General features: G+C 48.6%; 1 protein-coding gene across 1 annotated transcript in view; it reads left to right on the forward strand.

The window, feature by feature from the left end:
• The window catches only part of LOC143930659 (ovostatin-like), a 208,426-nt gene that overhangs the window by 40,130 nt on the left and 142,959 nt on the right, over positions 1-25,337 (forward strand). Inside the window, exons 6-9 of the mRNA XM_077455158.1 lie at positions 4,378-4,546; positions 4,882-4,966; positions 17,685-17,811; positions 19,483-19,597. Of these exons, the coding sequence (XP_077311284.1) occupies positions 4,378-4,546; positions 4,882-4,966; positions 17,685-17,811; positions 19,483-19,597 (496 nt within the window). The remainder of the gene's footprint in view (positions 1-4,377; positions 4,547-4,881; positions 4,967-17,684; positions 17,812-19,482; positions 19,598-25,337) is intronic.

Raw genomic sequence — 25,337 nt, forward strand, 5'->3', positions numbered from 1 at the left:
TGAGTACCTGTGCGACTACAGCACCAGGACAGGGTCAGGGGAGCCTGGTTTTTTCTCACCACGCCAGTGGGGCATGATCAGGGATGCATGCACTGTCCTGTCACCGTTTGAGGAGGCCACAAGGATGGTGAGCAGTGACAGTGCATGCATCAGTGACACTGTACCTCTTGGAGCATACGCTGCGTGGAATAATGGACAGGGCACTTGAGGCAGAACAGAGGCAGGAAGAGGAGGACTTCCTTGCCTCTCAAGGCCCCCTTTATCCAGACAGTGTTCCTGCTGTGCCACCCATCACACAGGAATAGGAAGAGGAGGATGATTGTGTCAGCATGGAGGTGGAGGCTGGCACTCAGCATCGGCAGCAGCAGCAGTCTTGTATGGATGATTTACAGTCCCAAGAAACCCGTGGACTTGTACGTGGCTGGGAGGAGGTAGCTGTGGATCATGTTGTCCTTAGTGACCCAGAGGACTCCGGACCGAATGCCTCAGCTAACCTACGCTGCATGGCCTCCCTGATCCTGCAGAAGGATCCTAGTATTCTTCGGATCAAGGAGAGGGACCATTACTGGCTGGCCACTCTCCTTGATCCACGGTACAAGGGTAAGGTTGCCAACCTTATCTTGCCATCGCAGAGGGAGCAGAGGATGAGACATCTCCGGGAGGCCTTGCAGAAAGGTCTGTGCAACGCGTTCCCAGAGACTGGGAGGTTACAAACTCCTGGTCCTGGACAACGTGTTGCTGAGGCATCGGTCAGAAGGAGCGGTGGAGAAGGTGGCCGTCTGACTGATGCTTTCAATTTTTTTAGTCCACAGCCCCAAGGTATGATCGGTTCCAGCAACCATCGCCAGCGTCTGATTTACATGGTGCAGGAATACCTAGGGGCAAGGTCAGACTTGGACACCTTTCCCACTGAAAATCCTCTGGCTTACTGGGTCTTGAGGATGGATCACTGGCCAGAGCTTGCACAGTATGCACTTGAGCTACTGGCCTGTCCTGCATCCAGCGTTCTTTCGGAACGCACCTTCAGTGCTGCTGATGGCTTTGTTACCGGTCACGGTGCGCCTGTCCACCGAAATCAGTTGATTGACTGACCTTCATCAAGATGAATCAGTCTTGGATAACCCACAGCTACCAAGCACCTGAAGCTGATGTAACTGAATAATTTTTTTTTTTTTGAAAGATCACATCCCTTCAAGACTGCCTATGCTGATGCTGAGTGACTGTCCTGTTATGTTGATTGTCTATCCTCTTCCTCCTCCGCTGATATGTTGGAAGAACATTTCTGGTTCTGGGTGATGCCATCAGCACAATTTTTCTGCCCCTGTTTAACAGGGGCGTTTAATTACAATTTTTGATGCAATGCTTTTCAGCAGGGCTAATTCCTGCAATAAAACTAGAGTATATGGGAGAGGTTGCAGTGTGGTGGCACCAGTGCCGAAGGCCCAATTTTTCTGCCCCTGTTTAACAGGGACATGTAATTACAATTCTTGATATAATATTTCACAGGAGGGCCCCTTCCTGTGCCCACCCAGAGTAACGGTGAGGACTTATAGTGTTGTGGCACCAGCACCACAACCACCAAAGGTAAATTTTTCTACCACTGTTCAACAATGGCATGTAATTACAATTCTTGATATAATCGTTCACAGCAGGGCGCTCCAGCGCCCACCAAGAGTCACTTTCAGGGCTTACAATGTTGTGGCAAAACCAACACCTTTTTCTGCCATTTCTGCAGAGCATATAGGGCAGGCCCCTACTTTCAAACATCCAACTTACAAACCTCTCCTACTTGCAAACGGAAGGAGACAACAGCAAGTGAGATGAAAAAAGATGGACGAGAAAACAAATTATACAGATGTGATAACCCTTCCCTATGTTTTCCAAAAAGCTTAAAAAAAGTTTTTTTGACTGGCGCTACACTTTAAAAATGTACCAGTTGAAAATTACAAACAGATTCAACTTAACACAACAAACATACACAGTCCCTGTCTTGTTTGCACCGCCTGTATACTGTTGTTCTGAGTATATAGGGCCTGGGGGCCACACGCATTTCCTTTTTTTTAATATGGTTACTGGGTTTCCCTTAATATGCGTACAAGACCCAAAGGGGCTGGTAATGGGCAGGGAGGGCTACCCATGCAATTTTTCTCAATGATTTTCAACCATATTGCAGGAACCAGATATAACATTAAAGCGGACCTTCCGCTCATCGGAACCCTCCCCCCCCCCCCCTCCGGCGCTACAATTGGCACCTTTGCGGGGGGAGGGGGGTGCAGATACCTGTACAGTACAGGTATCTGCACCCACTTCCGGGATAGCTCTCTGCGGAAAGGGGCGTATATTACGCCCCTTTCCGCAAGTGCCCGCCCCTTTCCGCAAGTGCCCCACTGCCTGCTGGGAAAGCACACAGATCCCAGAGGCAGCGGGGACCGTCCTTATTGCGCAGCGCGGCTCGCGCATGCGCAGTAGGGAACCAGGAAATTAAGCCGAAAGGCTCAATTTCCTGATTCCCATATCCAAGATGGCGGCGGCAGCACCGAGAGACGATCTACAGATCGGCTTCGGGTGCCGACATCGCGGGCGCGCTGGACAGGTAAGTGTCACTATTTTAAAAGTCAGCAGCTGTAGTATTTGTAGTTGCTGGCTTTTTAAAAAAAAACGCGGAGTCCCGGCGGACTCCCGCTCTAAAACCGCAAGCCGTTCTAAATTATGTTATTTCCGTTTAATGTCATTTTGTGCAGGGACTGTTCTAAACACGGGAAACACTTGGCACTTCACAGGCATACTACAGACACCCCCCAGGCACCATATTTAAAGGAATATTTCACACTTTTTTTTTTTTTTTTTTTTTTCCCACTTTACTCGTCATTAAAATCAGTGCCCCCCCCCCCCCCCCCAAAACGGCCGTTTTTTAAAAGTTTTTATTTTTATTATTTTTTTTTCTTGCATTGACCCATGTCCCCTGGGGCAGGAGCCAGGTCCCCAAACCCTTTTTAGGACAGTATCTTGCATATTGGCCATTAAAATTAGCACTTTTAATTTTGAATGTTCGAGTCCCATAGACTTCAATGGGGTTCTAACGTTCGTACGAGTTTGGGGTCCGTTCGAAAGTTCTGGTGCGAACCGAACCAGGGGGTGTTCGGCTCATCCCTAGTTTTGGAGTACAGCAGCCTTTCTTTCTTTTTACCCCAGAGGAACCCTTGGAATTTTTCAGGCCTTGGGGACCCCTGCTAAAACTAGACCAAGGGGCAATAGAATGGCCCTTACGTTGTTGGTCTGTAGGAAGAATGCCATCCTTGCAGACAATTAAAAAAAATCAATGGTCTCATGGTACTGACTTTGCCAAATGGCATTGGACCCAGGCCTATGCAAGCACCATCAGATTGAGTCAATCAGCTGCAGGTAAATGAACACTAGCAACCTCTGGCCAAAGCCTGGTTGTGAATGATGTACAGTGTAATAGGAAAGTGACCTATATAGTATGGGAAAATGACCAGCCATATGGTACCCAAAATACTCTAGTACAGTTTCTCAAATAAACATTGTAGCATGGTATAACAAGCTGGCAGACAACTGATACTTGGAGAAATGTGGCTCTACCAAGTGCAAAAAATCAATAATGACTCGTGAAATTGCTAAGGTGGTAAAGGATAACCTTTTGTACTGCTGTTGCAATATACCACAGTATAACGAATAAGCTAAATGTTTGGCCTTAGGAGTTGGATTACACTTTCATAGTAAGGGATAGGCTGACAAGTTCCAAAACTAAGAGCAGCAGGAAGATGCGTGTCAATGGCGTGCTTGGTCGGAAAGTTATGCCCATACGATAGGGCACAAGAGGAGAAAGGTGGTGGGAGAGAGGGCAAGCCAAAGAAAAAAAAAAAAAAAAAAGTATACCTAAAACACATCTTGGGTATAACGTCACAAAGGAAAGGAGGCATTGGGGGGAGAAAGATTTTGAGACAGGATTAGCAAGGGGAAAGTGACTTACCCGGCCCATATAAGGTAGGGGGTCTGTTATTGAAGAAAGATGCAGGGCTATTGGCTAATTAAGGAATGGGGGTTAAATGCTAGAAGCATACAGTGGTTTACCCATGGAGACTAGATGGTGTTTTTTTTTCAGTTTCTCCTCCTGAAGCGCAGTCAACAAATATTTGTTTCAACTACATTTGAAAGCACAGAAAAGGCTTGCTCCTTGACATGTTCACAAGGTTTTTGGACACCTCGGAATATCTGCTGGTTATGTTTATCTCCCAACATCCTTTTTGTTAATCTTGACTATTAACTAATATTGTCTATGGTCTTGTTGGAGTAACTCAATTGCTGCGTCTCTTGTTCAGTTCTTATTCTGTAACTGCCTGAATTTCAAAATTTTAGGATCCAGCTGGGAATCGGATACATCAATGGCTGCATCGGAGTACGATGGGATCGTTCCTGTACTTAAGTTTCACGATGCTTGATGACCCAGATCTTGGAAATTTTCAGATCGTAGCTAACAGACAATCTGGCACCTCAGTTACTAAAACGATCAAGGCTGAGCAGTATGGTATGTATGACTAGTGATTTCTTTTGAGCACTTCTGTTGGAAGCCAATGGCAGCTTTTTCCATTGCATATCATGGCTGACTTGCCTTTTGGGTTCGCCTCCACCCCCAGCACCAACCACTTTGTACTCTGTCAGCCTTTTGTCATTTTGTGCCATCTTCTCTGCTTCAGCTCTAGATGCTTGCTGTTTTTTTTTTTTTTTTTTTTTTTTTTTTTTTTTTTTCTCCCATTTAACCTTTTTTGGGTTGCCACTGATACCTGAATTCCTCCTGAAGTTAACAAGCGCCAACGTTTAAAGATAAATAAAATTATTATTATTTTTTTTTCTTTATTCCAGCTTTGCCCAAGTTTAGCCTAATGCTGAAAGCTCCCAATAGTGTAACCATTCTGGACAAGAATGTTTCTGTCGAAGTGAATGCCAGGTAGGTTAATCAAGAACATTGTAGTTAAAATTTATTTTTATTTATTTTTTTGCCCATGAATGTCTATTTAGTGATTGACACTACTTGTTCGTTGCATCCTAATCCATGCTTATTTTCCCATCACATCAACGTCGTCAATAGGGACCATCGGAGGGCAGCAGTAAACTCTTGATCACATTACATGAAGCCTGTTAATTTTCAGTTTCTCTTATTCAGAGTAACTAGCCAGTACTAACTGTGTAGGAAACTTGGATAGATGTTCCTTTTGTTCCCCATTGTTCGTCCTATTTTCCCCAAATTATTTATGTTGGGTGCAGCAGATGTTAAAACAGTAGTAAATCTAAAAACCAACATTTCAAATTGCAGCCCAGCAATTCAGCACCGCCTCCCTAATTCATGCTCCCACCCCTAATCTACATGCTGGATGCATAAATTTCAATGGGGTGATTTTTGTTTTTAGAAGCAGGTGTCAGCTGGTGGATTGCCGCCCCCCACAAATATACCACCAGCTGCCACTGCTATTCATCATCTTATGAATTAACATAATGGGGTTGATTTACTAAGGCAAATGCTGTGCAGTTGCTTTGGACCTTAGTGAGGTCAAGCTTTGCAAAAAATACCCAGTCGCATGCAAGGACATTTTTAATGATTGGATGATGGCAGTCGGCAGAGTTTCTGCTTGTTTGCTAAGCTCTGGAGCAACTGCTCTTTGCAAAGTGCATTCTATTTGTCTTTACTAAATCAACCCCAGTGAGTGTGGCTTTTAATTTAGAAAAGGAAGGCACTGGTAAAGGTGAATTGCATTTCTTGATCATACATCATGGGACACAGGAGCTTCATTACATAGTGGGTTATATAGGCACCTCTGGTGATTGGACACTGGTTGACCCAATTAAGGAGAATTCCTCCCCTATATAACCCCTCCCATATGGGAGGCACCTCAGTTTTTTTGCCAGTGTCTATGGTGGTTGGTCACGTAAAACTTTAGCTCTGTGAAGGGGCCTAAGGGCTACAACAAACCGGATCCACACCTCGGGACGATATTTGACTCCCAAGATGGTATGGTACCTGGGCCTCGTCAGCCGAAGAAACAAGGTTTGGCCTGTAAGTCCTCTCCATTGGAAGACTGGGCTCTGGGAAAACCAGACTTGGTGTACTGTTTACACAGAGCGCACGAAAGTTTCTGGCAGAGTCTTTTACATGGTCCAGGTAGGAGGCTCTTCCGAGAGAGCCCCAGATAAACCTGAAGGTTGGCTAACACTGCCCGTCGTGATGGGTGAAGGCTGGAATTTGTCTGGTTCAGCAATTCCTGTGGCGGGGACAGGTAAGGGAAGTTAATCCTATATATTATATGATGGATTTCTTCATTGTGAGTAGTTGTATGTCTTACCTGGTTTCCACCACTAGAGGAAGTAAGAGCAGCCAGATGCATACTTAAATGCCTTTCAGTACACACGCTCAGTGAAGCCTGGTTCTCCAGCTGTCTCACGTCTCCACTGCAATCCCTGCCACAACCAGGTAATACAGGGGTCCCACGTAGTCTGGGGGTCCCACACCGCTCCGGTGGAGTTCTCCTTTCCCCCCCTGGATCCCACGGTCCTTGTGCACGTTCCCGGCCTAATGGAGGAGGGGGGAGTGTGGTTGTGAGCCGTGCACGTTGGTGTGCACGGCGCTGTAGTACGCAGGCACCAGTTTTAAAAAGCCCAGAGCGTCAGGGGGCTGTAAGTGGAGACACAGGAGCTGTGGGCAGTAAGCATCCATGGGGATTGGATCCAGGCAAACCTTAGACACCTACTCAGCATCAGGTTGTGCAGTTTAAGTGTGTGTGTGTGTGTGTATGTATGTATGTATGTATGTCACAACAGTGATTGCACTTGTACTAGTACCTCTGCTTTGTAGCTTAGGACTATGTCTCCTCGTAAGAGGGTCTCGGGGAGGTAGCAAAGGCACTGGTAAATCACCACCTAGGTCCAGGGGTTCTAAAAGTGCCTGTAAGTTACCATCTCCCCCTGCAAGACTGGAGCCAGCCTCTCAAGACGAGTCGGTGCCCCTGTCAGGTTTTGCAGCCTCTCCTAATGTCCCAGCCCCGGTTTATGTCACTGAGGACTCCCCTAGGGCTACACTGGAGGGTTTTGAAGGGAGAATAATGAATTTTATTTCTGCTTCCCTGAAAGATAGCAGGAAAAGGGGTAGATCCCCCTCCCTCTGCTGTAATTCCTCTCTCAGATGATTCTTCTGAAAATGAGGAGAGATCCCTGTCTGGGGACAGGGATCATGAGCAGTCGGATGAATCAGAGGAAGAGGAGAGAGTCCCCTCCTCCCAGGTGCTCAGAAAACAGGTGCAGTATTATACTGAATTGGTGCGTACCACATTCAGAATGCCTGCTGCTGAACTCATCCTCGGTTTCTTCCCTGGGAGTCAGGAAAGCCCCGCAGACTGCCTATTCCTTTCCAATTCATCCCTTAATAGATAAATTGTTGTATGAGGATTGGGGACATCCCGATAAACTGTTTGCTCCTCCTATAAAAAAAAAAAAAGTTTTTCTATGCATTATCCTCTGGAGGAAAGTTTCACCAAGAAGTGGGGGGTCACATCTGTTGATGCGGCTGTTTCTTGCGTGAATAAAAACCTGACTTGTCCCTTGGATAATGCGCAGGTATTTAAAGATCCAACTGATAAGAAGCTGGAAACCTTATTAAAAGCCTCCTTTTCCATGACTGGCGCTGTGGTGCAACCTACAGTCGCAGCCGTGGGGTTGTGTCAGTTCCTCAAGGAACAGGTTAAGCAGATGCTTGGGCTCCTTCCCAGCGAGGAAGTAGAGAAGTATGCAGAAATGCCTCATATTCTGTGTTTCATGATTGATGCGATTTTGGATTCTGTCCAACAAGCATCACGTTTGTCCCTCATGTTGGTACACATGCGAAGGGCCCTATGGCTAAAGAATTGGGCAGCTGAGCTGTCATGCAAGAAGCATTTGAATGGGTTCCCGTTTAAAGGGGAACGTTTTGTTTGGAGAAGAATTAGACAAATTTGTCCAAAAAATTTCAGGGGGTAAATCTAGTCTCCTTCCAGTCAAAAGGAGCAAGCGTCCTTCATTCAGGCGTGCTCTCTCTCCCGGAGCATCAAGCTCTAAGCAGTGGCGACGGCCTTCTCAGCCCTTCTCTACAGGAAAGGCTCAAGGCCAAGCCCAGGGACAGAAAAAGACTTGGGGGCGAAAGCCTGCCAAGCAGAGCCCAAAAGCTTCCCTGTGAAGGGCCGCCCCCGCTCGGCCGAGTGGGGGGGAGGCTTCTGCGATTTGCAGCAGCCTGGCGGGAAGAGATCCGGGACAAGTGGGTGATCTCTTCGGTATCTCTGGGCTACAGGCTAGAGTTTCAGGAGATTCCACCTTCTCTCTTTCTAAGGTCAAGGATCCCCAGGGATCCAGTAAAGCAAAAACCGCTATTTCTGGCCTTAGATCACTTACTATCCCAGGGTGTGATAGTAGAAGTGGACCCAAAAGAACAGGGTTCAGGGTTTTACTCAAATCTCTTCACTGTTCCAAAGCCAAATGGAAGTGTCAGACCTATCCTAGATCTGAAGGATCTGAACCGTTTTTTACGCATCCGGTCCTTCCGAATGCAGTCAATCCGCACTGTGGTCTCCTCCCTGCAAGGGGGAGAATTTATGGCATCAATAGATATGCATCTTTGATATCTCCATGTGCCAATTTTTCCCGCACACCAAAAATATTTCTAAGGTTCGTGGTAGAGCGGCACCATTTTCCATTTGTGGCCTTGCCGTTCGGGCTTGCTACGGCCCCTCGAGTCTTTACAAAGATTCTGGACCCTCTCTTAGCAAACCTAAGAGCTCAGGGTATAGCTGTCATGACTTATCTAGATGATTTGCTTCTCATGGAGAAAACGGCAGCGTTCCTAAACCACAGCGTCACCAGAACGCTAGAACACCTGGAACGCCTAGGTTGGATCATAAACCTAGAAAAGTTGCCCGTACAGCATGCTACCAGGTTGGAATACCTGGGCATGATCATCGACACCGCTCAGGGCAAGGTGTTTCTTCCAAGGCCAAAGGCCTTGGTCATTGGGGATCTGGTGCGCCTAATTCTGGGCAGGAGATCTTCCCCCCCCCCCCATTCGGTTGTGCATGAGACTGTTAGGAAAAAATGGTCGCCTCCTTCGAGGCCGTCCCATTCGCCCAGTTCCACTTAAGGCCTCTGCAAAGATGCATCCTTGCGGCTTGGAACAGGAAGCCCCAAGCCTTGGATCTTCCTATGCGTCTATTCCCAGGGACACGCAAGAGTCTCGTCTGGTGGTTACAAACAATTTGCTGAAGGGCAAAACTTTTCTTCCTCTTCCATGGAAGATTATCACGACAGATGCCAGCCTGACAGGCTGGGGAGCAGTATTGGAGGAGACGTGCTCGCAGGGGAAATGGTCTGCGATCGAGAAGCTATTGCCCATAAATATCTTGGAGATCCGTGCAGTTTATATGGCTCTCATAAAGTGGTCTTACAGACTACGAGGTCTCCCGGTTCGGGTTCAGTCCGACAATGCCACAGCAGTGGCTTATATCAATCACCAGGGCGGTACCAGGAGTCTGGTGTCCCAAAAAGAGGTGAATCGCATACTTGTCTGGGCAGAAAAGCATGTTCCGTGTCTTTCTGCAGTCTTCATTCCAGGAGTGGAAAATTGGCAGGTGGATTTTGTGAGCCGCCAGCAGTTGTGCCCAGGAGAATGGGCTCTGCACCCCGACGTGTTTCGGAACATATGTCACAGGTGGGGTACTCCAGACGTAGATCTGTTTGCATCCAGGTTCAACAGGAAACTGGACAATTTTGTGTCAAGGACAAGAGATACACTTGCTCAGGGGTCAGATGCTCTGACAGTTCCCTGGAATCAGTACAATCTGATCTATGCCTTCCCCCCCCCCCCCCCCCCCCCCCCGAGCCCGCTTCTGTCGCGGTTCCTGGGAAGAGACAAGAGGGAGACAAAGTCGGTCCTTTTGGTGGCCCCGGCTTGGCCCAGGCGACCATGGTACGTGGAGATCATGAAGTTGGCAGTAGGCAGGCCATGGATCCTCCCTCTCCGGCCAGACCTGCTCTCACAGGGTCCAATCTACCATCCTGCTTTACGCAGTCTGAATTTGACGGTTTGGCTGCTGAGACCCACATTCTGAGACCGTAGCCTTTCGGGGCCAGTCCTTTCGACTCTGGTCAATGCCAGAAAGCTGGCCTCCAGGCTTATTTATTACAAAATCTGGAAGGCATATGTTTCCTGGTATGAACTCAGGAAATGGCATCCTAGAAAGTATGTCATTAGCAGGATCTTGGCCTTTCTCCAGTCAGGCCTAGAAACGAATTTGGCCATAAGCACTATCAAGGTGCAGATTTCGGCCCTGTCAGTGTTTTTTCAGAAGCCACTTGCATCACATTCCCTGGTACAGGCTTCCATCCAGGGGGCTATGCGGATAAGGCCGCCAGTCAAACCTCCGGTATGCCCATGGGATCTGAATTTGGTTCTCTCGGCTTTGTAGGGGCAACCATTTGAACCTTTGCATCTGGCTTCATTAGTTCTCCTGACTAAAAAATTGGTCTTCTTGGTAGTCGTATCTACGGCTAGAAGAGTATCAGAGCTAGCAGCTCTTTCCAGCAAGGAGCCGTATCTAATTTTTCATAAGGACCGGGTGGTCATGCGTCCCAACAGGTCCTTTCTACCTAAGGTGGTTTCGGGATTCCATTTGAATAAAGACGTAATCCTACCATCCTTTTTTCCGGACCCACAGTCCGCAGAAGAATCTTTGCACACTCTGGATGTGGTTAGAGCAATCCGTATATATCTTCAAGCAACTGCTCGACTAAGGAAAACTGATTGCTTGTTTATTTTGCCGGAAGGGCCAGGCGGCGTCAAAATCCACTCTCTCAAGGTGGATTAGACAGGTTATTTCTCAGGCCTATAGTGTAAAGGGGAAGATTCCCCCCTTTCAAGTGAGAGCGCACTCAACGAGGGCTGCAAGTGCTTCTTGGGCAGTGCATCACCAGGCCTCCCTGGCTCAGATCTGTAAGGCTGCAACTTGGTCATCAGTCCACACATTCACCAGATTCTATCAAGTGGATGTCCAGAGGGCAAGAGGATATCTCCTTCGGGCGCAGTGTACTACAGGCTGCAGTTTAGGTCCTCCAGTCCCTGACGGTCTATAATTATGATCTGTGTCTCCCTCCCCTTAATCTGAGCATTGCTTTGGGACATCCCACTATGTAATGAAGCTCCTGTGTCCCGTGATGTACTCTCAAAAGGATTTTACAGGTAAGCTGTATATAAAAAACCCATTATTTGCTAGCCTTTTCCCCCACTTTCTATCCTGAAACCTTCCCTGCAGCAGCTGGGGCAGAGGAGTGATGCTAGAAGCACTGTGGGGCAGGGGGCTAACATGGGGGAAACCTAGGCAATGGGGGGGGGGGGGGGAGAAGTCTGCACCGCATGTAGTGATTGGGGTATGCCCGGGCACAACCCCTGAGCATGCCTATGGTGACTGAATTTTTTTTTTTTTTGTTCACCTGGTAACCTAGGCAGTAAGTGTGCTGGGGTTTTTTGTTTTCCAACTTGCTTTAATAGGCCATGACTAGTGTAGCCTGAATGTTCCCCCCCCTTCTATTTTACCTTTTTTCCAATGCCTTCCCCCCCATTAGAAACGAGACCACACCATAAGTTGGAGTAAACTGGCCACAACAGCCTTTATTAAACATAAATGAAAACTCACTCCAATAACATGTATGTATGTCAAACAACATTAAATGCCCATTCTGGTGATCTCTGACGGTGACCCCACTTAAACCAATACTAACTCACTGCGGTACACCTGACCAACTTTTCCAAAGGCCTCCACCTGTGACCGGTCGGAGACCACTTCCGCCAGTGAACATAACCGTATTCCATCCACCTTTCAGGAATACCCAGAGGGGCCGATCTTTCGATGAGCCCCCCACACCCTCAGATCCCTTCTGAGTAACAGTCTACCATCAGAAACCACGAGAACACACCGCCACAGCCCAAAAGGGTGACTACCTCAACCTTGAGGGCAACCCCACACCCGAAGAGCCTTCTGTATGCCCTCCTGCAAGCCCAAAGACCAGAGGTCTATACCCATGTCAGATAGGTGAACACCATCCTTCCGCAGATAAAGGCCAACATTGACCTCCAACTCCCGATGCCTCACCACAATCCCACCGTTCTGCACAAGGAACCTCCCAACCACTTTGTTCACCCTGATCCTGGTTTTGTTGATGCTTACCACAGACCTAGCCCACCGTTCTGGCCACAATGTCCAACCAAACCAAGATGGTACCCGGGAAGCGGACTCTTAAGCGCAAAACATCTGCCTTAATATCTGCTAAGATGTCCTTTACCTTCCGTATGCCCAGGTCATTTCCCCCTGCGTGAATGACCAACACATCTGGGGGCCTGTCCCTCATCCCAAAGCGCTCAACTTCCTTCATCACACGCTCCCACCGCATGCCCGGGAATCCCAATCACATCAACCTAGCCTCCTGCCTGGGAATTCCCAATTGCCTGCCTGCCGGCTGAGCATCACCTCTCCTGGGCCCCCCCAGCACACGTACGAGTGCCCTAGGCTCCAAAGGAGGCGTGAAGAACCTCCATCTGGAATGAAAAAACACAACACAGAACATATAACAACCAGCCAACGTAATACACCATAACACCTGTAACTCCCAACCCCATCCTGCAAACACTCCCAGCCGCGCCCCCAGCTCACCCCAGGATCAACTGCGGCCGGACATAACGGAACCTCTTAGATTACCAACGTCCGATCCGGCGAACAATCACCTCATCCAGCCCACATCGGGCAGCCTCAGTGGCCGCCCCAATACGGAAGGAGTGCGACGCGTACTCCCGGTCGTCCAAACCCACAGCCCACAGGCACCGTCGACAAACTGACACGAATTGAAACCTGGAGAGAAAAGAGCCCCCCGCATGCAGCAAGAAAGGCTCCGGGCCGCACCGCCCGAAAGGCCCTTACCGCCTCCACAGGCCACACTGCTGAGCCCGGCAAGGCAACAGTGTAACCACCACTCCCCTGCCCAGCTGGTCAGTCTTGGACCTCCGCAACCGTATACTCACCCGATCAGCAGCCACCTGTACATCCTGATCCAACAACCCCCCCCCCCCCCAAGCAACCCGCTTAGACCGACACACCAACTCCCCAATCCTAAACGCCAAAGAAAAAGCCGCTGTGAACAGAATTGCTTCGTAAGCAGAAGAACAAACTTCCACAAGCCGAGAACAAATCGCCACCAAGTTATCAAACGTCGCCGGCCTGCGTGCATCCCGACATTTCCGTTCCCTCCTATACCCCTTCAAAGTTTGCCGCACCCAAAAATCTTTAGTCCCAACCGGTTCTTCCCACAGCTTAAACGAAAATGCCAACCCCCGCCAACTTCCGATCAATCGATACAGGCGCCAATCCCAGTTCAATGTTCCGCACCAACCAGCGTTGGTCGGAACCCCGACCAACCGCTCCAACCTCCCGTACCAAAGCCAACCATTCTGACCACACCCTAGAATAGGCCACCCACATAGACTCACTCAAAGACCTCTGAATCCAACCTGCGGCGACTCAAAGGGCAGCTCCCACATCCACCCGGGGCAAGGCGCCCCAGACTCCTCCGCTCTCGGTGCCAGCTCCCGGAACTTGTCCCACTGAAAACGAGAGAGCGAGTCAGCCAAAGAATTCTCCACCCCAGGTATGTGCACTGCATAAACGTAAACATTGAACCGTAAGCACCGAAACACCAGCTGCCGTAGCAGCCGAATGACCAGGGGCGATGAAGCCGTCATACGGTTGATGACCAGAACCACCCCCATGTTGTCGCAATTAATGCGCAACTTCAGATTACGAAAATCCTCCCCCCACAGCTTCAATGCTAACACCACCGGGAATAGTTCGAGCAGAACCAGGTTGTCCAACAACCCTGCCACCTCCCAAGATCGCGGCCAAGGTTCAGCACTCCACCGTCCCCGAAAATACGCCCCATAACCCGCAGACCCAGCCGCGTCAGTGACCAATTCCACATCGAAATTGCTCACCGACCCCGACATCCACATGGCCCGCCCGTTATAAGAGGCTAGGAATTCGTGCCACGCCCGCAAGTCTTCCCTTGTGTTCCTTCCGCAGACGCACAAAATGGTTAGGCACACTCACCCCGGCCGTGGCCTGCCGACAGCGGTCGGCAGAACACCCGCCCCATAGGGATGATCCGGCAAGCGAAATTTAGCTTGCCTAGCAAAGACTGCAGGGCCCTCAACTGGACCTTCTGCCGTCCCTGCATCTCCGCCAATTCCTTTTGCAGATCAAGTAATTTATTCTCGGGCAATTGACTGGCAAAAAACTCAATTCCGTAACTGGTCCCTCCGTCTTATCCCCGCCAATGGTACCCCGAACCTGCCTGCAATGTGCTGCAACGTGGACAGAAGAATCGCGCGCACACACACTGGAGGCAGGCGGGCCCACGCACAGAAAGTCGTCCAAATAGTGGATGACCGACTGCAGGCCCGAAACGTCCCTCACCACCCACTCCAAAAATGAGCTAAACGCCTCAAAGTAGGCGCAGGAAATGGAACAGCCCATGGGCAGGCACTTATCCACATAGAACTTGCCCCGCCAATGGCACCCCAACAGCCGGAAGCTGTCCGAGTGGACCGGAAGCAGTCGAAACGCCGATTCCACATCTGCCTTGGCCATAAGAGCCCCGCATCCATAACGCCGGACCCACCGCACCGCCGCATCAAATGACGTGTATGAGACCGTACACGCATCAGGGTCGATGAAGTCGTTGACCGACCCCCCCTTTAGGAAAGGACAAGTGATGAATCAAACAAAATTTCCCTGGCTCTTTCTTAGGTACTACACCCAGCGGGGACACCACCAGGTTACCCCACGGTTGCACCTCGAAAAGGCCCACCCATCCGGCCCAACGCCACTTCCTTGCCCAATTTTTCATCTACCATCCCCGGGTGTTCCAAAGCCGATCGCAAGTTCCGAGCCACTGGCGGCACCTCCGCCAATGAACAAGGAATCCTGAAACCGTCCCGAAACCCTGAAATCAAACCCCGCGCCGCCTCACCATCCGGATACTTACTTAGGAAAGGAAGCATCCTTTCCAGGGTCACCGGCATCATCCCTTTTGTGAGCAACATCGCCGGCACGCTTTCCTTTCTTAAAACAGCGGGACAGTGCGTGGGCGCCGCCGGAGCACTCGTGCTTAAATCGGCATGCTCCCCCGAATTTACAAGCTCCCTCGTTAAAGGGCCAGCACACCCTCCACTTTTTTTCCGGCTGGCAGCCCTGAGGACGACACACTCCCGGCCCGAGTCCGAGCCGCAGACATAAGCCTCATCCAGAGGCTGATGTCCTTGTGGTCCCAGCGCAGTTCCGACCGCACCGCCTTCCGCTGCCTGAACTGTTCGTCATAACGCAGCCATGCCACCTCCCCCCCCCCCCCCATACACCCAATAAGCCTCTCCAATCGCGTCCATATAGCAGAACGCCAAGCAATGCTAGGGGAGAAGAGCCATGATCATGCTAGCTAAGATAGTGAACACCTGAAGCCAATTCGAGAGTGCGCAGAATCAGCCGATACCTATGCTTCTCCTCGTCGTCCTTCTTGGAACTGTCCGGCTTGACCCTATCCAAGTTGAACTTCTCAAGGGGGAGCAAAGAGAAAATCTCCACATACTCACCCTTGCCAATCCTATCCCGCACCTCCTGCTTAAAGTGCGGGCCCTCAAAGCAAACATATACTTCACACCGGGCAGCATCCGCAATCCTGGCCACATCAGTCCGCGCCCCAGGTTCCGCGACCACCGGGGGGACCCCCGTGCCCCCAGGCCCCATGTCCACCACCCCCCAGAAGCCGCAGCGGTCGGGGAGTCCACCACCGGCGTGGCCCCGGCCCCCTGCCCACCGACCCTGGGCCCGCAGCCATCCAGGGACCCACTTGCGGCGCCCCCGTACCCCTGTCAAACTTACCCACCAGGGCCCGCAGCCCCTCCAAAAGGTCCTGCAGCTGTCCCGTGGGCCCCCCCGGGGCGACCAGCCCCACCCCGCCAACTGGCCCTCTGCCCCATCCCCTTGCCGCTCTGCGATACCGGGGCCCCCAAACCCCCTTTTGCCACCCCCCAGCAAATCCCTCAAGGCTTCCGTCAGAACCAAAGGATCATGTGACTTACCTGGCCGCACCGGGGCCTTGCCAACAGTCATGGTTGTTTGCGCTGTGTGTGAAAAATCCTCCTCCTGCAACAGCTCACCCTCAGACCTGTCCTCGGCGGTGCGCGCCGGGGAAGCCGCCATCCCCCTGGGCGAATCGCAGACCTGGTCAGCGCGTGCAGGCATAGCCCGCAGTGTCCACGGCCCCTGATCACCCCTGGCATGCTGGTGTTCGAGACCAGCCCTGCCAGGCACCTTGGCGGCTCTCTTCATCCCACCCGCCCCATCCCGGGAGCTGGAACCCACCCCGTGCCAAACCCTGCCCCCCCACGGTGGCTGGACCCAGAGCCCCCCACCCCCCCCCCTTCTCAGGGTGCCGGCCCCATTTTGCCGCAACGACCGCCCGGACCAGGGAGAGCCAGGCACCTTCCTATTCGCCGGGGGGACCGAGCGGTCCTCCCCGGGCTCCGACAGTCACGAGGTGGAATAGGTGTAGGCCCTGGGGAAAAACGTGCCGGAGGCCGAGACCTCCGCGCGCGCAGCGGCACCTCACCCGCCTCACCGACATCCTCCGCGGCATCCTCCAGGTCCCCGACTCGGTCCCGCAGCCACTCCGCTCCGCGCACCTCCGCCGCCCATCTCAGCCTCTCGAAAATCCCATCCAGGTCAGCTCTCACTGGGCTCCGAATGATCCCTTGGGCTCCTCCCCTCCCTTTTTATATGGCTCCTCCCCTTTTACCAAAAACTTCTTCACTCTAACTTTTTTCCTCAGCTCCACCTACAAATGTTAACCCTGTGAGTCCCTCAGTCACCCTGTCATGCCCCTGCACTCCTTAGTACTTTTCAGTCCTTATTCCATGCTTCTCTGGCTGTCTAGACAAAGTAGTAGATGGAACAAATATTACTAAAATACCCACATTATCTGCCTAGTATTTTCTACTACACTGCTTGAACTTGCTGTACTCATGTTTTCAGTATTACTTTGTTCTGTTCTTGTACTATTCTCTGCTGAGATGACATATAAAAACTTTATTTGGGGGGAAAAAAAAAACTTTTTTATTTTTCGCTCTTTCCACCAGACAGCCCTAGTGAGTGGGGTGGACCTTGTATTAGTTCCCTTAGGGCCGGTTCACACAGCAGGCGATGCGAGGCGACACGACTCGCCTCGCTCCCGCAAGTCGCCCCCGTTCTGTACAATGGAACCGTTCTGAGAGGAGCGACTCGAGTCGCTCTGACTCAGAAAAAAGGTTCCTGTACTACTTCTGGGCGACTTGCATTGACTTCTATACAGAAGTCCTCTGCAAGTCGCCGCCGAGGCCGCCGCAGGTCGCGGCGAGGCAAGTCGGAGACGCCTCGCCGCGCCTGCAGTGTGAACCGGCCCTTAAGTTTGTGTTTGTTTTAAATAGTTCTAAATGCCAGAACACAGATTGGTTCTAACCTGTCAACAAACAACCTTTCAAGATCAGTGTGCATAAATAAGTCATATTAATTTTTTCCCAGGTACACATATGATCAGGGTGTTCCAGGACAAATATCCGGCAGATTATGCAGACCGCCAACAAACTATTACAGAGGAAACCCCTGCAATAGGAGTCCTGATGGTATCTGCGTGCCATTCACTGGAATGGTGAGAGCCAACTGCAATCATACTTGCAAATGTTATACTTTGCCATTAACCCACATTTCTCTCCCTTGCTTTCCAAAATAGTTGCATTTTATGATTTTGATTCATTAAGATCATGTGCCACACCAACCCGTAACAATCGTTCACACTGTACCTTGTAATGACACAAATCATGGTAGATGTACAATGTCATTCAAACTTAATTGCACATCTTCAGTATGCTGCAATGCTCCTGTGTTGTAGCCCACCACAGAGATACAGGTACACTGTGTGTGGGGGGGGGGGGGGGGGCAAGAAGAGGGCATCGTGCAAGACCTGTTTTTGTGACAACTCATTACAAATTGACATGCTGCCTAACACAACACTTTATGCAGGATATATTCTCACTGCATTATGGTCTGAATGGTTGCTTGCAATATAAACTGTAATTATTGCGACTTGTGTGTGTTTTTTTTTTTTATAAACTGTGATGTACAGAAAGCTGTTGCACAACTTCTCATTTACTTCAATGGGCTTTCTTAAAGCCTTAAAAGCCTGGGGCTCTCAAACTTTTGAAGAGCACAGGCCACTTAAAGTTGTAAAGTCTCCAAGGTTTTTCACCTTTTTAAAGCAAACCTGTGCTGTAGCCTGGTCCGGTCCAGTGATGTGCACAAGCCCAGCAGCTCCAGCTGCTGTCTCTCTCCTCATTGGATAGATTGATAACAGCAGGAGCCATTGGGGTGATTTACTAAAGGCAGATACGCCATGCACTGTGCAGTTGCACTCTGCAAGTACAATTGCTCCAGAGCTTAGTAAATGTGTAAAAAGCTCTGCTGACTTCCATCTAATCTCATGCAAGCAATAAATGCACATGATTGGGTTTTCTTTGCAAAGTTAAAGGGTATGTTCACCTTTTACAGAATATGTAAGGTGTACTTACACAGGACCCCCTCCTTGAGGGGTTAAGCGTAATCCCTAATTGTGCTTTCTTACTGGGAGGGGGGGGCTCACTGCATTAACACTGATCTGTGTTTCTGATTAGCAGGAACACTAGATCAGTGTCCATGCCTGCAAGCGTGGAGGTCTGCTTGACTACATCGGCAGACCGTCGTTCTGTTTCTGTGGGGAGTGATCGTGGGTGGCCAGCGGACATCGCATCTGCCAGGCCCGCTAATTGGCTCCCCCTGTGGCAAATCGGTGTCTATTGAACAGAATCGCGTACAGGTACATGATTTGCGCAATAGAGCCACCTTGCCGCCGTAAATGTACTAGTTGTTGCACTACTACTATAGTGCAGTAAATTTTTTATTACATAAAATGACACAATGCTTGCACATGCTCCTGGATTTACACCAAGCTTTACACGCAATTGTGAGAATCCACCTTTAGAACCCCTGTATAGATGCCACTAGATGTAATCCTCTTTGCTAAAGGCTCCTCTCCCCTTGTCTGAGTCGAGATCCACCTGCAACAGTATTTTGGAGTAGAGCAGCATGCACCCGAATGAGGCTATGTGGGTTGCCATAGGTTTCAGGTTGAGGGGGCCACATCAGACGTGCCATGGGTTGAGCGTGTCAGCTTTTAAAGCACTCTGTTTGGGACATTGTTGCTGGATCATTCTGTAAGGTGACACCAGCCTTCAGGTGGTGTTTCAGCTTGTCTGACTTTATTTATTTTTATCTCTCTTCCCAATAGACCAATTCAGAGGGTACATTTAAAGGAAATGTTGATCTCTCAACATTCCAGCTTGACCGCTCAGGATATCTGATGACATTTAATATGCAGGCCACCCTGACCGAGCAGGGGACAAGTAAGTGAATGGTTTGCCATAAGTGTTAATGTTGTAGCTACATAAATCAGTTAAAGCCTGTCCCAAATTGAAAAGTCTCGGGCTGGAATCACACACATGTGAATTGGATGCAGGTTTCCCCTCATCCAATTTACAGAGCAGGAGAATGTGACCGGCTCTTTATAAAGCCAGTTCACATATCTCCAGGGTGGCTAAAGAGTGCATTGCACAGAAAGGCTGTGCGCCTTTTGGCTCAGTTTCAGGGCTGAACTCGGGCATAGATTTTGCCCTGATTCGCCCCTGAAATGGCAAACGGGGACTACAGCATTGCTGTGCAATTTGCGGCTGGTTTAGGTGTGAACCGAGCTTCAAGGAAGAATACACAAGCGGTAGTCGCTTGCACTGCACCCTGCAAATGGCACAGCCTTGCCTACAAAGGAAGTACTTGTGTGCTGATCTGATAAAACCCTGACTTGATGCATTAAAGATATGTATATAGTAAGGCACAAAGTTAAAAACAGGAGCTGAGCGGGACTTTAAATGAAGTACGGGGTTAAAAAAGACAAATTGGTTATTGAAAAAAAGGAAAAATTTTATTATTCGTTTTTCTAACAAGACATAATAACGTATATTAGAGAGGTGCGCGGACAGACACATTATTGACATCAACATTTTGCTTTATACAATCATCATGACCGATACAGAATAAGTTAAAAAAGCGCACCTCCATTATATACATGGAATAACCAAATATAGTAATAGATTAGACAAATAATACAGTATAGGCAACAACTTTGAATCTATGACTTCTTGGTTGTTGCAATAAATTGGTAAAAAACATAATTAATGCAGTATTTCAAAAATTAATGCTGGTTAGAGTTGGGGTACCAAAATGCACGGCAACTATTAGCTCTACGTGTTTCGCGGCTTACTGCCGCTCATCAGGAGCAAACTCGTGATTGGTCTGAAAATACAGAATAGTAGTAAATTTTTGCAGTGATGGAACATGGGGAGGTTGAAAAACCCACCTAGTGGTCACTTACACATAGCCATGCAGTCAGAGGAGCAGTTTTGAAAGCCACCAGGCACCCAAAGCGATGGTACGGGAGCTGAGGAGGCCCATCCGGCGGCAAAGAGGCCTGCAGAATGCACACACAGGCAATCACCGGGACAACAAGGGCGTTTGATAAGTGAGAACAAAATCAGCGTTTAAGTATTGTAAGTGTAAGTATTGTAAGTGTAAGCGTGTAAGTATTTTTTTTCAATAACCAATTTGTCTTTTTTAACCCCGTGCTTCATTTAAAGTCCCGCTCAGCTCCTGTTTTTTAACTTTGTGCCTTACAATGGATAGGGATGGAGGCTATGACCTCATTTAAAGTCCCAAATTTTCCCCTTTCCCCCTTCCCCACTATGTGAATATGTATATAGTATTAGCGTGTAGGCCAACCTGCCATGTGAATGTTTCCTTGTATGGTATTCCATGAGGATGCTATAGATGTGTAACTGGGGAAAAAATATTGACTTTACACTATTGGACGTGTGCCAGGACTTTCCCAATCTAGACTTTAGTACTGATTGCTTTGGCCTTGTCTAATTTATCTCCATCTTTTTTAGACTGCTTTGCCAATTGGCAAGCAACCCTGAATTGGAAGACCCCCTATTGCATACATACTTGGTAAAATACTTTCAATCTGCCCTCCTTCCTAGAGCTCATTCACGTGAGCCTTTTTTTTTTTTTCTCCCTGTACAAGAAATCATAACTAAAGTTGAGCCAGGAAGTGCAGTACATTTTTAGCATTCTGTCATAGCACGGAGCTGCGTGCAGCCTATAAGAATGAATGAATGAATAGATATGCATTGGTTGTCTGTACTTGCCCGCACAGACAGATATGCAGGGACAGGTACCCAGATGCACAGGCTTTTAAACTAGGGGAATGTGCATCTGTCCTGTGTACTTATGAGACTTGGCTGTGTGGATAAGCCTTTACAGCCAATTCATATTCACTTATGTGCACTGGCTGCATGCAGCTCGAGGTTGGTACAGAAAGAGAAATGGCTCTTCACACTGTATAGGGCAGAATGCCCATGTGAATGAGCCATGCAAAATAAAAAGCTCATCGTTAAGCATACTACTTCCATTGTAACTGGCCATAAGGCCATGTACATGGACTTAATTTTTTTTGGGACAGAACATTTAGATGGAGGCAGCCAATCCTTTCTGACACTGATGGTTTCCACATGGCTTCCACAATTGCAAGGGTGTCTGGAATTAGGGCCAGATATGTGTGGCTACACTTGGGGACCTGAGACCAGGCCATCTTATATTAAAGAGAATGTATTAGTAAAATAAGATATCCAAACACCAGCAAACATATAAATATATGTGAACCAGATGCCTAATAGCCTAAATATTAAACTATATACAATGTATGCTAATGGAGAACACCAGAAAGCTGGGTAAAACTGGAGGTGCAGGGAACATATAGAACTGAGAAACCAAAACTGGGATAGAGAACAAGGGAGTAAGAACAAGGCAGCAGGATTCAGGGTAAAGGTATTAAGCAGAGAGCATGATTAACCACTTCAGCCCAGAAGATTTGGCTGCTCAATGACCAGGCCATTTTTTGCGATACAGCACTGAGTCGCTTTAACCAGTTCCCGACAGCTGCACGGAGATTTACATGCTGCCCTCCCTCTAGTGAATCTGACCGAACAGTCCCCAGGGCCAGATCAATGATTTATTGTCTGAACCTGGTGATCACTCCTGACGAATGGAAACCTTCCCCTGTCTAAGTGTAAACACAGACGGGAGGAAGTGAGGTCTCTCCTTGAGTCCTTTTTGATTCCAGTGAGTTGCACAAGACTACACTAACACCAGTACACACAGGTACACGTGCCACCCCTCTATCGCCCCAGCCCCCCCTGTCACTGTCACTAATTGCAGTTTTCAGATTTTCCACTGACCACTGCATTGGTGTCATTTGTGATGGAAATAAGTGTTGGGGCACTTGGTAGCAACCCCCCTAAAAAAGGTTTAACCCCTTGATCGCCCCAGTTAACCCTTTCACCCCGTCACCAGTGTCGCTAATCGATCGCTGTATTTGTGCCACGGGTGACGCTAGTTGGCCAGTTGATTGGTTTCAACGTCAGGTTTTTAAAGCATCAGGTAACCCCATATATAACCTAATAAAAGTTAACCCCCTGAATGCCCCCTAGTTAACCCTTTCACCCCCTGTTACCAGTGATCACCGTATTAGTATTATGGGTGACGCTGGTTAGTTTGTTATAGCATCAGGGCACCTGCCGTATATTACCTAATGAAGGTTTAACCCCCTGATCACTCGGCGGGTGATGTTAGGTTTTAGCATCAGTCAGGGTCTGCGTCGCCCCAGGCAGTGTCAGATTAGTGCCAACACCCACCCACGCACGCACCATATACCTCCCTTTAGTAGTATAGTTTCTGAACGGACCGACATCTGATTAGATCTATACTAGCATCCCCATCAGTTTAGGGTTCTCAAATGCAGCGAGATCAGCCCAGATAGCTGCTAGCACCTGCGTTTAGCCCCTCCGCCCAGCCTAGCCCACCCCACCCAAGTGCAGTATCAATTGAACACTGTCGCTTACAAAACACAACACGCCTAACTGCAGCATTTGCAGAGTGATGCCTGCAAATGCTATATATATTTTTTTTTTTTTTTTTTTTTTTTTTTTTTTGTAGCGTTTGATTTGGTCGCTGACAGTCCAAAGCTTTTTTTTTTTTTTTTTTCCCCCTGTGAGTCTCACTAGTGTACCAGTAAATTTAGAGACCAAAATGTCAAATCTAAGGCACACTAGTGAAGAGGCCTACACGTTTCTGAGCATGACAGATGACCAAGAGGAATTCACTCATCTGTCAGATCAGAATACGATCCTGTAGACAGCAGCAGTACCCTGACAGATGGCTCCAAGTTGTGGTCCCTGCCAAAGTCAGGCGTACCAGACCCGGTTCTTCTGCTGTCCGTTGAGGTGCAAGAAACGCAGGGCTCTCGTATGGAGCAGAGAGACAGTACTAGTGCTGCTCATCCTTATGGTGAACTAGCAAGCACCAGCGGCCTAGTACACCCTGATCAGTCAAACCAGCACTACAGTAAAGGATCTGAGGGTAAAGGTGATGGACTAGCCAAGCATGTCTCCAGACCTAAACCGTATTGAGCCTCTGTGGGGCATCCTCAAATGGAAGGTGGAGGAGTGCAAGGTCTCTAACAACATCCACCAGCTCTGTGATGTCATGGAGGAGTGGAAGAGGACTCCAGTGGCAACCTGTGAAGCTCTGAACTCCATGCCCAAGAGGGTTAAGGCAGTGCTGGAAAATAATTGTGGCTGCACAAAATATTGACACTTTGGCCCCAATTTGGACATTTTCACTTAGGGGTATACTCACTTTTGTTGCCAGCTGTTTAGACATGGATGTGTATTATTTTGAGGGGACCGCAAATATACACTGTTGCCACATGAAAAGATATATAAAATATTTACAAAAATGTGAGGGGGGGGTGTACTCACTTTTGTGAGATACTGTACATATAGTTTTATGGTTTACGAGGGAAGAGATGGTCATGTAGAGCCGGAGAACTGCCCAGACTACATAGGGAGCACTGGTAAGATTGTCGGGCTTGTTGTCACCCTTATTCGGCAAGGGGTACCATTTGTATGTGGACAATTATTACACAAGCGTTTCTTAGTCACTTTTTTAGATCATGGAATTGGCGCCTATGGCACCGTGCAATCTAATCGCCAGGGCTTACTCCAGCGGCTTGTAGATTCCCATCTTAGGCTGGGGGAGAGAGCCTGCTTGACGTGTAGTAATTTGCTTGGTGTGAAGTGGAGGGATAATCGGAATTTTTTGTTCTGTTCCCCTTCATGCAGACATGACAGTCCAAATTCCTACGGCGACTGGTGTTGTGCAGAAACCCATCTGTGTCCACGAATATAACCTTTAATATGGGAGGGGTTGACCTTAACGATCAGTAGTTGGCGCTGTACCTAGTTGCTGGTAAGGCCAGGTGCTGGTACAAAAAAGTATCTGTCTTATGGGCTATACAAAGCTTCAGGATGAACTGGGGGGCGGCAAAGAGCCAGCCAAAGACAATATGATTAGAAGACCTGGATCAGTTTAATAATGAATCTCGGTTATTAAAATGCCCATGGAAAGAAATGAGTTGGTTTACAGTTAATAAGACACCCAAACACCATACAAACATGTGGTCCATGGGCAAAAAAAATGTTGTTGTTTTTTTTTTTCTCTTGACCTTCCCTGAGAGAACAATAAAAATAATAAAAAAAATAAAAATAAAAAATAAAAAATGAAAGGAACAGTTTAAAATTGTAAACAAAGTGTCAGGGCTTTGTCTTCACATGCTTAGAGTGGGTGATGTGTGACATAAGCGTCTAATAGTTGTGCATTAAATGCCAGGACAGTTCAAACCCCACCATGACCCCTTTTTGGAAAGTGGACACCCCAATCTATTTGCTGATAGGTATGTTGAGTCCATTGAATGAATATTTAATATTTTGCCACAAGTTTGGGACAAATTGCACTAAATGATCTGTTGCTCAAACATGCCATGGGCATATGTGAAATTACACCCCAAAATACATTGTTGCTTCTCATGAGAACGGGGCTACCACATGTGAGACTTTTTGGGAGCCTAGCTGTGTACAGGACCCCCGACACAAGCACTGCCTTCAGGCTTTCTAAAGGTATTTGCTAAGAGGCATG

Source organism: Lithobates pipiens, unplaced genomic scaffold (genome assembly GCF_037356315.1).
Source record: "Lithobates pipiens isolate NorthernLeopardFrog02 unplaced genomic scaffold, aLitPip1_a1.2 Scaffold_25, whole genome shotgun sequence".
Taxonomy (NCBI): domain Eukaryota; kingdom Metazoa; phylum Chordata; class Amphibia; order Anura; family Ranidae; genus Lithobates; species Lithobates pipiens.